Genomic DNA, 15,669 nt, shown 5'->3' with positions numbered 1-15,669 from the left:
TGTAGGTCATAGTTCATGATATACCCCGTCTTACATGAGGGACAATCACGGACACAGTTGTTGCTCATGACTTAATTTTCCTGTGCTTCAGTACTGCTGCTGGTTGCTATAGAAAAGAGGGAGCAGATTGCCGGGCCGCCTTCGTATTTATACCGGAAGGAGGTCCGAGGGTGGGGCCCACCTTGCGGGTGGGCGTGGACTACAAGTGTTTCAGTGATGTGCGGGGGCGCAGGGGGATTACCCAATAGCGATAGCCTTAGAGGGCGAAGCCATATACGAAATAGAACCAACAATGACAGACAGAAAAAACAGAACTTAAATGCACACAAGACAAATCACACAAACAAGACACAAGTGAGGAGGGAGGAGAAAACACAGGGGCACCAGGTGAACACAATCATGAAATCAGACACAGGAGGGCAAACACAGAGACAGGAATCAACAGACAAGACAGGGGCTGAACACTTTTCAAAAATAAAACAGGAAACCAGAGACAGACAAAACACATCACAGACAGACCGTGACACATTGATAGATTGATGATAATCAAATTTAAATAAAAGTACGTTTTTAGAGAGGACTTTTTGAAGACACATTTCACAATATTGTAATATATATTTACAATATAACACTAGTGTAAATAATATTAAAGCTCAGAAGCGTTATGTATGTATTTGCAGTGAAAAGTACACTATTCTTCATGTCAATATAGTGGGGTAGTATACAGTAGTATCTAATGAATGGTGAAGTACCTCAAATCATGTCAGAACAACAATTGATATTAACTGCTGGAAATATTGTTTAAATTATACTACATAATACACAATTTTGTAATTAAAGGGTGAGCATGTGCTGTGTGTGTGTGTGTGTGTGTGTGTGTGTGTGTGTGTGTGTGTGTGTGTGTGTGTGTGTGTGTGTGTGTGTGTGTGTGTGTGTGTGTGTGTGTGTGTGTGTGTGTGTGTGTGTGTGTGTGTGTGTGTGTGTGTGTGTGTGTGTGTGTTGGGGGGGGCTGAGGCTTTCTGCAGCTTGTGGTTTCCCCTCATCACACAGATCAATATTTATAAATCACATACTGTAAGTAAGCCTGACTCTGTCCATGAATTATGTCAATAGGTTCAACATAACACATTGAGTGGAGTTAAAGTTGTTAGTTAAATAAAATGGATATGATCAATTAAGTTAAAGTTCCTCAACATTTTACTAACTGAGTAAATGTACTTAGCCTCTTAAGCCCCAAGCCTGATTTTCAGATTTCAGGCTCGAAAATGACATTCCCAGAACAAATGACCTTATCTTCCCTTCTAAAAGGATTAAATTAATAATATATTTTCTCAAAGTAATGATAAACCTGTGAGTTGGATGTAGAAGAGTCAGAATCAATATAGATGTTTTTTATTTTAAAGAAAATTCAGATTGAACATGCTAAAAAACTGTAAATTATAGTGTCCGTCCAAAAAATATTTTGTACTTATAGTGAAAACTAACCTTGGATGATGGGTTAGTAGACTAAAAGCTTTAGGAATCCAAAGCACAACATATAATAAGTTCCCTGTATCAAGATTGATGCAAAACAAGTGATATTTTCCCTTTTTAGACAGATTTAGCAAAGAAAACCTCTTCTGGGGCCATTTGGGTGGATTTTCGTTATCTCTGGCCCCCCTTCTTCGATTTTGACATGTGACATCTCTTTCTGACCGTTAGACTCAATAGAATCTAAGGGAAATCGTCCCGCACACACTCATGTTAAAAGAAAAGATGGCGTCTTTGTGCATTTGATCTTGCTACAGAGCGTAAGAATGGCCTGCTCTACTATTTTAAAACGGGATTGCAGTTTTATTGCTTATAGATTAGCAGAACATTTCAAAGGGGACACAGCCACATTGGATATTAACCTATGGATTAACTACATCATCGTTGTTATCGTTTTAATGCCATTGAAGACCAGTTTTGACCAGACTAAACCAAGGTAAGCCATGTTAGCGTTGTGGGCTACCTAGCGCCACTTGTTTGATGTACGTTTTAGTTGATAACGTCGCGAGTTTGTATCTTTCAGTGTTGAGGTGGGCACCATTAGATTCTGTGTCTTTACGATCATAAACGATGTGTTGAATGTGCAGCTAAGATAAGTAATAAGGGAGCTAGGAGTGATTTTCGGTGCAGTAATAGGATAGCATTTTTCGCTCTGGGCTAATTCAGAGGCTCACTGTTAGCATTGTGTGTTTTTTTGTGTTTTTTTAAATGAAAAAGATCAGTTAAATTAGTTTTTTCCCATTATATGGATATAAAATATTCATAGTTTATTAAATATTAAGGTTCCTTACACGTTGTTTCCTGCAAATGACGCGATTTCTGCCCCGGAACCAGGTCCGTGGGGCTTAAGAGTTACATTCCACCATCGTGTGCGAGGAAAATCAATCTCAGCTTCTGAGATCTTTTCCCAGTGGCTCACATGATATTGTGGACAGTGTCATTTTTTCGTTTTTTTAGTGTACATTTATTTTAAAACGTTAATTTGAAGATATAGATAATCAATAAAAAAATAGAATCAAGTAATAAATGATGATTTATTAGACATTTGGTGAACACGGGGGGGAGTCAGCAGCAGTGTCAGCAGCAGCAGTCACGAGAGATAATCTCTGGAGGTTTAGCTGCAGCATGAATCCATCGTAGGCCCCCTTCATCTCTCGTTGTCCTTGAGCTACAACACTGTGCACAAGTGGTGCTAAAGGGAAATACCAATACCAAAATAAAGGGGTAAATGTTGGAGTGTATCTGTCTATGTGTTAATGTGTCCTGTCCAATTATTGTTAATTCCCCGAACTTCTACACTAAACTCCACGTTACATTAAGATGCATACAAGTCCATGTGTATTGCATTAATGTACATCTTTGGGAATATATATCTGTACATTAAATATTGTTTTGCGCTAACCTTGCTCACATTTTGCACATTTCTGCACAAAACCTGCCTCTTGTAAATCTGCACAGCTTTATATTGGTATATTGTTGATATTCTATTGAACAGTCATTTTAATATTCTCTTTACGTTTCTTCTATTTTGTATTTAAAATTCAAAAAAAAAAGTTTTATATATATATGTTTTATTTTCTTATTGCAATTTTGTTCTTTCTATATTTTTGACTTTACATATTCTGTAATTCTGTGAAGCTGCCAAAAATGTTGAAACTTCATAGTCCTATTGTATTTTTAGTTTCTTGTAAATAATGCAAGATATGTATTGTTGGGGAGATATGTTCCTAGGCCCATAACTTTGGTCCAGTTGATCAGTTTGTACTGCCCTCAGTGAGCACAGGCCTGCGACCTTGGCTGCTGTGCTCTCAGTGTTCTGTCTCCCTGTTCCTGCCTGTTGGCGTCAGCTGATTGAGGTGTTTTGGTTTTATCTTGTTATGCACAATGTGGATTCTTCTCTCAGAACCAGCTAAATACATGGGTCTTGGGTAGAGATCTTCAGAATGGTTTGGCACGCCGCTGTGTCAACTCGTGGCTAAGCACGTCTTGTGAATTCTCCGGCCGAAGCTCCAAATAAAACGTCAGTCTTAATTGTTGTATTGCTATGTTAATCCTGCACTAATACACCAACATTCTACATGAAAACCTACATGGAAAAAAATTGTAACATTTCTAATTCAGATTTTAAGATTTGCCAAAGAAAAAAAAAAAAGTTACATGCAATTGGATCACTTTGCAGCAAGCATTTATTTGATATAATTCATACAGCATTCTTTCTATATAAACCCCACTAAATGTGGAAATGTGAAACATCTCCCAGCTCAGCACTGCAGCTGCACTGAAAGAACTGAAACATTGACTTTAATTAAAGTATTATGTCAACAGATTTCACATAACTATATTAGGTTAGTTGAAAGGAATACTATTAAGTTTAAAGAAAAAATATTAGGTTCAACTTAAAAGTATTGCTTTCAACTAACCTAATACAGTTATGTGAAATGAGTCAAGTCAACGTGTCTTCACTGGCCTGGGAGTGCCTTGGGATCCCCCAGTCAGAGCTGGTTGAAGTGGCCAGGGAAAGGAAAGTGTGGGGCTCTGCTGGAACTGCTACCTCTGCGACCCAACCACGGATAAGCGGGAGAAGATGAGTGGATGGATGGTTTCAGTTTTTACATTGTGAGATTTGCTCAGAGCGTCACTCAGCTTTCGGATTTTAAGCTGATTTAAGAAAAGAAGTCCCAAGGATAACACAGGTTATCGCCTTATCAGCTAAGAAGTGAACTCTCCAATTTGCGGCCGCCTACAGGACGGGCTGGCTGTGGTCAGAATCCTGAGAGCGGATTAATGCAGCTGATATTTTTAGGTTTTACTCCAGAGCCCTCAGAAACTCTTTCTGTTTATATAAAGCCCTGAGGAACATGTAGGAAACATTTGGGAATTGTTTCTCGGAAACTGGAAGTAAATTCAGACTGCTGCTTTACATGTCACACTCCTATAGTATCAACGCCTCTCATAAATATATTTACAAGAACATGTATCATATATATATTTTTTAAATCTTAACAATAGCTTTAAAAACTCAACACAGTTTGAGATCTGGACATTTAAAAATAGTTACCCTGAGACAAGTAAAACAAGACTTACAAGGATTTTCTTTTCTCTCTAACCCGAGTCTCTACTCAGCTTAATGATCCCGAGTCTTTTTCAGGATCATTCTAGTCTGAGTGATTCACACTCGTCTCAAACTAAATAAAACGCTCTGAAGCAGGGCTGCAACTATCGATTATCAAAGTAGTTGGCGTTTCTTTTTCTGTCGATTTCCTTACGGTTGCACCTCTACCCTGAAGTGTCACAGTGTTTTAGGGGCAACCTGTACATTCCTGGTACAGGAACTTATTCTCCAACTCCTCTACATTTTCCTCCTGCACACATTTTTTAGGGCTAAAACGTCCCCATGTCTCACTAAGTTGAGCCTCATAGCACCAACAGTAGAGGGAATCAGTGAAGAGCTCGAAATAGTTTTCTTACTAATAAATACTATATTTTAGATGACTTACTTATTTGCCCTGTGCATAGATAGATAGATACTTCTTTTCTTATATACAATACATACAATTGTTTTTTAAAAAAAGCACAAAAAAACGACCACTTTGATGTCAATGCAGTGGCCAATCTTAATTATGAGGTTTAGGATCAAAAAAGTGTAATATTAAATAGTAAAACTCTCTTTGCCATGTTCTTAATCAGCACTTTTCACTGTGTAAACAGTGAACAGGGGGGGGGGGGGCTTTGAAATACTGAAATCTTTACACAATCGACTTGAATATACTAAAAGATATTTCGGCATGTTGGTTCAAATTTGTTCAAATTATGTAATCTAACACTATAGTCCTCAATAAAGGGTTGTGAAAATGACTTCTAGCATTCAACATGGTTGCATGTCTACATCTTTAGACATTTAGAAGCAGTGAACCACAGAGATCCAAATAAGTCATCACATCCTCCGTATTTTACCGAACATTGCCTGGATAGCATTGCCTCTAAACATTGAGCATCCCTTAAAAGAAAGGGATGGTACATATACTTCTCAACAAAGACGCACACCTCTTTCTGGATCCATCCATCGATGTTGGTGTGCATCTGACTGAGAGACAAACAGATTACTGATTGTTATAACTCGTATACGACATCGAACATCTCACAGCAATATACACGTGCCCGACTTCTTCTCGTCATCGGGGTCTCCTCCGCCCGCTTTTCTGTTGGGGTCGTTGAGCTCGTCAAACAGTTTAGTCTCGATCATCTCCGTCTGCCATTGAATGGGTACAGCGCCTGTGCTGAACTCCTTGAAGAACTTATTGTCATTGGCGTCAAACTCTATGCCCTTGATCTCGGAGAATTCTGCGATGTCGTCGGTGTCCTTGGCGTAGACGACGTTGGGCTTGGGCACCCATGGAGGGTCCACCAGCCCGGCCTCCAGACGGGGGAAGTTGATGTTCTTGAACCACTCGTGCTTCCTGGGATCCTCCATGTTGTTCCTGGTAAGAAAGTAAAAAGTATTCTTTCAGACTGAATCAAGAACACTGGCTGCACGGGTTTAGAAAACATGTTGGTTAAGGTTTAGATTTAGTTTATGTGGTCGAGTCTAGAATCTTGAGCTCACTGCTTAACCATCTTGTGAAGTTATCGCAAATCGAGACACCATCTAGACACAATTTGTGTTGTTTTTCCTCTTACTAAACCAGTTCATTCATTCATAGTTATTCCCATCTCTGATCCTTAACACCCATTACAGCGGATCAAAAACGTTTAAATCTTAAATGATATGTGTAACTGATTTCCGGTTTCTTTTTTAGAAAAATATACAGTTACAAAAATTACAATTGACTGAAAACTTGAAACACACACAAACAGCATGTGGCTTGACTAAAAGAGTAGAATAACCTCTTACTTAATGCCCAGGCGCTCCTCAATCTTCTTCTTGAGGAACTGCTGGATGACGTCCTTGGTGGGAGCATCGAAGCACTTGTGCTCCCACTTTGGTTCCTCGTTCTGGATACGGCGCTGTACCTCCTCCTTCTCCACCTTCTCTTTCTTGCTCTCTGGCCCTTTGAAAGGTGTGTAGCCAGCCACCATCTCGTAGATACTGCAGCCCAGGGCCCACCAGTCCACTGATGTCCTATATGGAGTTTTGGTCAGGAGCTCAGGGGCCATGTAGGCTCCAGTACCAGCCTGAAGGAGATGGGGATGATTGAATATGAATCTGTACATTCTTTTAATACATGTTTTCCTTGTTGGCCAAGAGACTAGACAGCATGTTGTGCCTATAGGTCTTGTGGAAGGAAAGACTTCTAAACAAAACTTTGAGCCATGCCCTTCGTAGGTCCCCATGGACAAGTGTTGCACAGTATTATAGCCTGGGTTACTGAAAGCTTTATTCTATTGTTTCTTTCTCTCTGTGTAACTTTCACCTTTCCCTCTCTTGTGTACTCCCGCTGACCCCCCCCCCCCCCTCCCCCCCCACACCTCACCCCTCCCTCTCCATGTATGACCTCACCTGCAGCCCTAATCCTAATGATAAGCCTAGTACTTGTCAAGAGTCATGTGCGTCTTTACATTGACAGAGCTGCCCAGCCTCTTATATAAAGCCTGGCCATTTCTGGAGGCTACATCCACCAATATAAATAAGGAAGATCCAGACAACACGTACCCATGCCTCTGTAAGTAATGCACACACACTACAAACTGGCATGGAGCCAAGAACTCAACCTTTGCTACTAAAAATACATATTTTCTAAAGAGATCCATAGGTTTCTGGTCTTTGTATTTTGATGATTGTTAGCATTTGACACAGCATCATTCAACATCTCTTGCACCTTTTTTTAAAAATGTGCATGGTACTTCAAGATCTGGCCTTTACTTCAACTACAAGAATCCCTACTGTGAGATTAGTGAAGGCATGATGCTTTACTGACACATTCTTAACCCTTTTACGTCCTTGTACTTACTTCCATGTTCCCTATGCAAATGATTAAAAACTTTTTCTGGTGGCTTTTTGGAACTGTGTTATGTTAGGGTTACTCAACCCTGCACAAAATGGTTACCCTACACACTCTGGTCACTTAAAGGGGCAAAACTCTACTATGCGTAATCATCAAGATTATTCTGATCCTATTTGCAAGGAACTGATCCCATTTTTGCGAGGTCAAAGTCAACGTGTTTGCAAACTAACATGTCTTAACATATTCAGCTTTTACCTGGATCTGTCAGTGTAATCAGGGACAGACTTGTGTAATGCCCACTAAGAAGATTAGGGGCCCAAAGCCAGCCTTGCCTGTAGGAGGTGAGCCCAGTCACTTTGGCTGGTGGAGGAGCATCAGAGTACTGGATAATGAGCTTACTAGACTTTCATGGAGCCGAGAGCTTACTCTTTGCTACGGCAAGTAAGTCCTAAAGGAACCCTGATGCAAAATGTGGCATCTTTTTTCAGGTCATTTGTAGGCTTTGTCAGTCCTGACAAATGTTTAGAGCTCAGTGATCAATGTCATCATGGTGTTTTGTTAATGACAACCTTTTTTTAGGCACATTGTGGAGAAATCCTCAGTTAGAAGCATCGGGTGTAACATCAAACTGAACTCAATGATGACATGAGAACTGTGTCATGAAGTATTGCAGGCTACAGGCTTAAAAAAGTGTTCTGGTCAAAAACTACGCTCAGCTGAGGCAACTCTCTCAAGGTAACGTTTTTGAGGGAAACTGGTATTTGTAGAGTGCTAGTTTAAATATAATTGGTCCACTAATGTCTACGACCTAGTCCCTACACAAAATTGTGGCCTATAAATTGCCAGGCTATAATCTGACTGCTAAAGGATCAAATGAGTTATATAATGGCTTCAGAGACTCATTGCACAGATCTTTGAGCAATCCGGTAATCCCTGTCCGGATTTAAAGTAAAAACCCTACGAAGAACCCTGTCTAAGCCTGAGCTCAGTTTTTGACTCCAACTTGACTAAGAAAGGTACAGACATGAGTATGTGTTTTCTTAAACTCCAACCATAGAGGATGATGTCATCAAACTATTGTTGGTTTAAAGATCTGATACATGTAACAGAATCAGGGAAGAGTCATTGCCTGCACTGTGGTGTATGCAACTTCAAAGACTTTGAAAAAAAAAAAAGCACCCATGAGGGTTCACAATCTTGCTATGATTCCCATTATCATGTTAGCAATGCTAATGAGTACTCCAAACTGGAATTGCCATTCAACCAGTGTTTTATAACCAGTTTTGTTTGTACTCACCATCTGGGTGATGGTCTTCTCTGGAACAATCTCTACAGCCAGACCCAAATCCGAAAGTCGGCACTGACCAAAGCTATCCAGCAACACATTTTCCGGCTTCATGTCACGGTATATGACATTCATTTCGTGCAAATGCATAATCCCGGTGGTGATTTGCGCTGTGTAGTGGATGATGCGCTTCATCTCGATGCCCTTGTCCGCACCCCTGCCATCATAGCCTATGTTGTAAATGTGGTACCTGAGGTCTCCTCCATTCATCAGGGTCATGACAAGGCACAGGTGGGTCTTGGTGTCATAGGCGTAGCCCAAGTTGACCAGAAACAGACTGTTAACCTTCTCCAGGATCTGCTTCTCTAACAGGGCCATCTTCTCACCACCCTTCTTCTTCAGTCGCTTTTTACATAACTTCTTGCAGGCATACATCTGGCCTGTGTTCTTCACCTGAACAGCACACACCTGAGAAAAACAGATGAGTTGTTAAAAAGGACCTATGTTATAATCAATGCCCAAGAATGTATCTTTTGATTGATCAGGAGGCTGTGGCTTGTTCTCTGTTTTAAAGGGGGGATGGAGATAAAGCTCCCTAAATAAACTAAAAGAATACCAATAAATCATCAATGTATGTCATCACAAATGTCATGATCCACAATTGATATTATTACAAATATTGCCCAATAACACTGATTTAGAATCATTCAATGTTTTAATCAATCAATGTTTATTTATATAGCCCAATATCACAAATGCTACATTTGTCTCAGTGGACTTCACAGTTTGTACAGAATATCAGTATGACAATACGTCATTGACGTATCAATCATTGGTTGGATTAAAACTGCTTCAAGAAGTCAACCAAACCTGAACCTTGCCAGCTTTAAATCTTGGTAACCAGGGTTCGAGTTATGTGGGAGTCAATGGGAGCTGAGCTCCCACAAGGATGGCCTGAGCTCCCACAGATGCAGTGAAATCATACATCTTTGGGGGTCGCTAATACATTACCAACAACCATTATTTTAATCACAAATAATGCATGTGTCAATGTAATGAGTATTATTTACGTTAACAAGGTAAATAGGCTAAAAGAAAAACATGTTTTCGAAAAGAACTACGCATCTCTTGAATGACAATATGCCTAGACTGCACCTCCAAGGTGCGCAATACATTATTGCGCAATCTATGCCTGTGAGAGTGCTGCGTGAGCCGAGATGATGTGTTATGTGGTGTGCGTAGTTGAACCTTTTCATATTTAAGTTTGTAGCAAGTAGAGGGCTGCTGCTGTGTGTTTGTGTGTGTGTGTGTGTGTGTGTGTGTGTGTGTGTGTGTGTGTGTGCGTGCGTGCGTGCGTGCGTGCGTGCGTGCGTGCGTGCGTGCGTGCGTGCGTGCGTGCGTGCGTGCGTACGTGCGTGCGTGCGTGTGTGTGTGTGGGAAACGGACAAGTTAGTTTTAAAGACCCCCATAGAGCTCAGTTTATAACTCAAACCCTGTTGGTAACTATGTGCAACCTATCTTATCTTAACATTTACTAACGGTTTCAATCATTCCCTGTAAATAGAGGATAAGGTTTATCCACTATATTGCACTATTGAGCAAGTTACATTAATAACAAAAAATTGGTTGTCCATTACGATATACAACATTATACGGTAAAAACATTACCGTAATAAAATTAAATGTCTCACCAACTTATGTTGGTTTGCATTCTCAAGCTTATTGCTAAGAGGTTGAGTCAGATAAGAGGTTCCTCAAGGCTCGATTCTGGGTTCCCTGTGCCTCTGATTTTCTTCAAACATCTCTTATCCATTGTGAATATTTTAAAGGCTTTTTTATACAATCTACTGTCATATTTGTGTCTGAATTTAAAAACTAGATCTTGTTATTGATAAGACAATAAAATCAAGTAGTATTTAAACCATGTTAGTTCTATAAACGCAAGACCACTATTTTTCTGCATTGTGGCTTTGCATTTGTTACTTCATGAAACGTTAGCCATGATTTTTAAGGTTCAAGAGGTGCTTGTATGTCTCATGACTTCATGGCCACCTTCAGACTAGGTAATTCCTCATGATTATGTTAGGTGTAATCACCTTGCCTACAATATCCTTCCTTACGCTTTAAAGCAAATAGACAACTTCAGCTTAGGGATTTTCTTAAGAAAAGATCAACACTGGCTGACCACAATTCTTGAAGCACACATTTGTATCTCCTTTCTTATCTTTTCTAATATATTATTTAAAACATTATGAAAACACACATTTTGGTCTGAAAACACCATCTTATTCAACAACTGGGAGAGCTATGCAACTAAAAGCAGGTTAAAATATAAAATATTTGCCTTAACACATATTTCAAAAGACTTCTAGAGAAGTATATGTAGAAGAGTTTGCATGCTTACCTCTCCGAAGCCTCCTTTGCCAAGAGTTCTGAACTCATAGAAGTATTTGTCACTGATGGGCTGTTTTTCGTACTCTTTCCATTGAAGGAATTTATCAAAGAATGGGCTGTCCTGGTAATCTGTGAAGGGTTTGTTTTTCAGAAACTCTCTTACACCATCCTGGACTGTGCCTTTCATCACCTCTTCAAACGTGGCATCTGTCACAGCCTTGAATTTGTCCGCAGGTTCCCCGGTAAGAAAGGTTAGGAAACTCTTGGAATCAGCCTTGCAATAATTTGTCAGGATGTTTTGACGTGCCTTGTCTTTTGGAGGACCTTCACTCAGATCCCAGTCGTAAAGCTCATCCAGAAAATCAGCAGCAAGCTTAAACTCAGGGTTATTTACCAAATAATCACGAAAGAATTTTTTGCCGATAGGCTGCCTTTCACAAAGCGATGAAAAATCCTTTTCGAGGGAGGTTCTCACTGCAGCACATACCTCAGGCTTGGGGAGAGCCAAGCTGCGGCGGCGCTTTTTCATTTCCTTGTCATCACCACCCTGGGCTTTTAGGTAGGCCGTGTTGGCCACCAAGTTATCCAGTCCCCCCATGTCACACATCTTGGCGGCTGTTAGTGGTCTGCTCCCCCTAAGTGACTGGGTTCTTCAACGGTTCCCCACGGATACCCTAAGTGTCTTTCAGAATGTGCGTGAGTGCAATTAGCTCCAGAGCCAGCGAGCAAATGAGCCCCTTCATCCAGACTACCTGCAAACCTAAGACACACTGACACACCCAGTAATTACTCATTTAGAATTAAAGACCAGGGAGGGATTTTGGCTTAAGGATCTTTGTATGGACTATTCAAGGATGCTGTGCACGGAAAGGGAATCGTAAGCGGGCTCTGTCCTAAGAGGCTTTGTAGCCCTCTATATTTGTTCATGGTGCTCAGTAGTCTCTAACAGTGGTCCACTGGCTTCTTTGACTATGCATTTCATGGTGGGAGAGTTAAAGATGCAGAAAATTCAAGATATAGACACCTTTAACACAATTGTCATTACAGTTTTTGTAGGGTACTCTTTTTAACGTTGAGAAATACTTTGGTTTACACAGGATATCGTACCATTTGATTAGATAATAATGTTGTCTTTGGAGCCTTGAGCAGAATAATGATGAAATATTTTAACTGAGAAAGTCAATGTGGTAAAGATCTACGGTATGGCATCATCATCTTTTTCACTTTCCTCCTCACAGTCTAAACAGAGCAGATACTCCTAATCCGTCTGCAAAGTGACAACCGCCTTACAATAACTAAATCTAGTCTTGACAGCCACTTACAATCCCTACAACACAAGTCAGCGGACACCCATTTACACACACATACAATGTGCCACCCGCTCATAAGGCTTGATAAACATTCCCACACACAATCATATAGTTAATGTTTGAAGCAATTTGGGATTCATCATATTGCCCAAGGACCCTTGGACATGTGGCGGGATCAAACTCAAACAAACGTATCAGCCTTTGATAAATGGTCATTTGGGTGCACACATATTCCTAGGACAACCCGATATCACGGCAAGACGTGAACATGGGACGATTTACCATGCTGGGAGACGTGAATATCTCACGATTTCGTCCCTTCAAACTTGACAGTTACACGGTATTGTTAACCCATGTTAACCAGTGGAGAAATAACCGGAAATGCCAAGCAAATGCTACCCCGACGTAATGATTTATTTTGTAATAGTCACACTCGATTACGCCTTTTTTCTTGTTGCCCCAGCTGGTCGACACCTCTTTTAGCAGAAACAAAGGCTGTGTTAAATCGATGTTAATCCATGCGTGTGGATGTGGAACCGGAAACAGATGTAGGCAAGATCCTCAGCTCGATGATTGGATGGTTTAGCCGCAATGCATGCAGGGAGTTGGTGTTTATGTGATGTGAAATCTGAAAACGTTTTTTAAAAATAAAATAATACTTTATTCCGAGTGTGCTTGCTTTTCTCTTTGAAAGTCATAACGGCATTGTAATACACGGTTCAGCTGCATTAAATATTATATATCTGCCGTAGTTCTCTATTTATAGAGCCCTGCTGAGAAGACTTCTAGACAAACAGGAACAACTGCCGCCAAAACTGAGTGACGTGGATCATAAATATATAAGCAATTAAACAACATCTTACATTTCTTTTCACACAATACGTCTCCTTGCAGTATCAACACTAATTCGGTTGACTGTAATATTTGATCCAATTGGTAGATAGGTTATATTTACACCATAACGGTGCACAGCTGATATAAAAGGAGTTGTAGTTTTTAAAGATATTACTGATTTTCTTTGAATATAAGAATGTAAATACTGAGTCTGAAATAATATAGCAATATGCTGTAAAATTATGTGAAAACATGAATAAAACTACACATCTTCAGATGTTGTACATAAATAAGTGTCCTACACTAATAATACAAAGTTATTATGGCTGTGTGTACCTTGTGTGCACCGCCTAGTGGTTAAAGCATGTTATTGAATTATTGTTTTTTTGTGTTATATTTGATGAAAAAAATATTAAGAGCACATTACTTTCATAGGGGGAAAGTAGAAGGTCAATGATAGAAATATAGAATATAAAAAATCAAGAAGATACTATAAGTGACCTCTACAATAAAACAGTTTAGTGCAGGATGTACAAAGATATTAATAGGAGGAGGTGCAAAACAGAAAAACGAATTAACCTTTATTCAAACATTAAATAATACTTTAGATTAAGGTCTTCTTTTAAATAAGAAAAAAGCTTTGGGGGTATCAAAAGATAAATATTAAGCCTGACAAAGTACTTAACGTCAAATATTTTTTTTTCCTGCAATGTTAACTATGTTGAAGCACTTATTTTAACAGATATTATACACATTAATTATACTCTTATGTATGTAGATAGTATAAGAAATGTGCAGAATATGACAGTTTAATGGTGGAGGTACACACATATTAATAGATGTCTTGTAATGCACTGTTGAGGAACCTCAGCTGCGACCCAAGTTTTTTATTCATTGCATAACTACACCATAGTTGTGTATATGATATGTCAATAAACCTTAGACAATCTTATGGCAAAATAGCCATTATACAGTCTTTAATTAACTATTAGTAGAGAATAACGAGTAATGCATATACTTTATTACTTGTTTCCATTCATCTCAATTGCAGATAAATGTTTAGTCACTTGACAATCACCTTTTCTGAATTTTACTCAGGTGTAACTAAAGTCTGCTTTAAGGGTTGTTTATATTTCACATCATTAATCATTAATGTTCCTGTAACTCAAATAAATGTAGTGGAGTAAAAATACCAAGTTAACCTCTGAATTTTAGTGGAGTATTACAAGCATTCGTGAATTGTTGTTACGGAAACAGAAGGGTTTTAGGTCGCCATAAGGCTGTTGACGGTCTTATTATAGGCTACATCTATTGGTTGGTTTTGTGGCACATTAGTAAACGCTGTGCAAACTTGGGCAAGCACGCAGGCAAACTTGAGCACACACAGGGTGGAGTAAGGTTGAGCGATGGAGAGAAAGGGAGAGAGAGAGAGAGATTGAGCGAGTCAGCGTATGCAGCGGTCTGCTTGCGCACAGAGCAGGAGTTTGTGAGAGAGCCAGCTTGAGAGTCAATTTCTCTTCAAAATATAATTGATTGCCAGCCTCCCTTGTCCCTGGCTGGCTTGCTAGCTCGTTGGTAACGTACAGTAACTGATGTCTTCTAATTTGCCTGCATCTGGCGCTGAGTTGCCATATTCCTTTCATGAACCACTTCCTGATATCCATTGTCGCAGATAAATAAAAATGATAATAGCCAAACTAACCTAGCAAGAGTAAACTGACAGGCTGCTGTGCCGCATCTCACTCAAAAACCCACACGACTCAACCCAGCGAAAAACCAGTCTTGCGCGCAGCCTTTCATTCGGAATTTCATTCAGAATTTCATAGCAAAATTTAAAAAATGATATTAAACTAATCTTTCAACATAGTTTAAAACAAAAATAAATATTAGTACAAAGCCCTACAAATAACAACAATAAACATAATAATAAAACAATTAAAATGTTGTATTCAGCCCTGATTAAAACAGCGGGCCCAAATCCTGGATGGGCGGGCCCAAATGCTGGATGGGCGGGCCCAAATCCTGGATGGGCCCGCCCATCACGCCGGGTCTGACAGTTCTTATGCAACTCTCTCTCTCTCTCTCTCTCTCTTTTCTCTCTCTCTCAATGCTGGTGCGCAAATGCGCGTTTTTTCAAATGATCCGGTGCTCCTTTTTTGGCGGGGGGTGCGCATGCGCACCTGCACACCAGTTATGTGCAGCCCTGACTATCAAGCCCTCAAACAGCGAGTGCAGCGGTTCTGATTTGAGACCGGTCTCTACCTGACCGGAGTCACGCTGTGTGTGTCCGTCAGGAAACAAGCTGTTAACAAGTAATTCCAGCAAACATCCACTGATAAATTGCGATGTTAACAACCTCATGATAACCTCCTAT

General features: G+C 39.9%; 1 protein-coding gene across 1 annotated transcript; it reads right to left on the bottom strand.

Moving 5' to 3' along the window:
* Positions 1-5,668: 5,668 nt before the first annotated feature.
* On the bottom strand, positions 5,669-11,758 carry grk7a (G protein-coupled receptor kinase 7a; the record flags this gene model as incomplete). The annotated part of the gene is made up of 4 exons (XM_079651124.1): positions 5,669-6,008; positions 6,422-6,702; positions 8,770-9,225; positions 11,162-11,758. The coding sequence occupies 4 exons, from the start codon at positions 11,756-11,758 to the stop codon at positions 5,669-5,671; spliced, it is 1,674 nt and encodes a 557-aa protein (XP_079507250.1).
* Positions 11,759-15,669: the final 3,911 nt, after the last annotated feature.

Source organism: Notothenia rossii, assembly GCF_949606895.1.
Source record: "Notothenia rossii genome assembly, chromosome: 9".
In the NCBI taxonomy this organism is placed as follows: Eukaryota; Metazoa; Chordata; class Actinopteri; order Perciformes; family Nototheniidae; genus Notothenia; species Notothenia rossii.
Note: the sequence above shows the minus strand (reverse complement) of the source record. Positions and strands in the feature narration are given on the sequence as shown.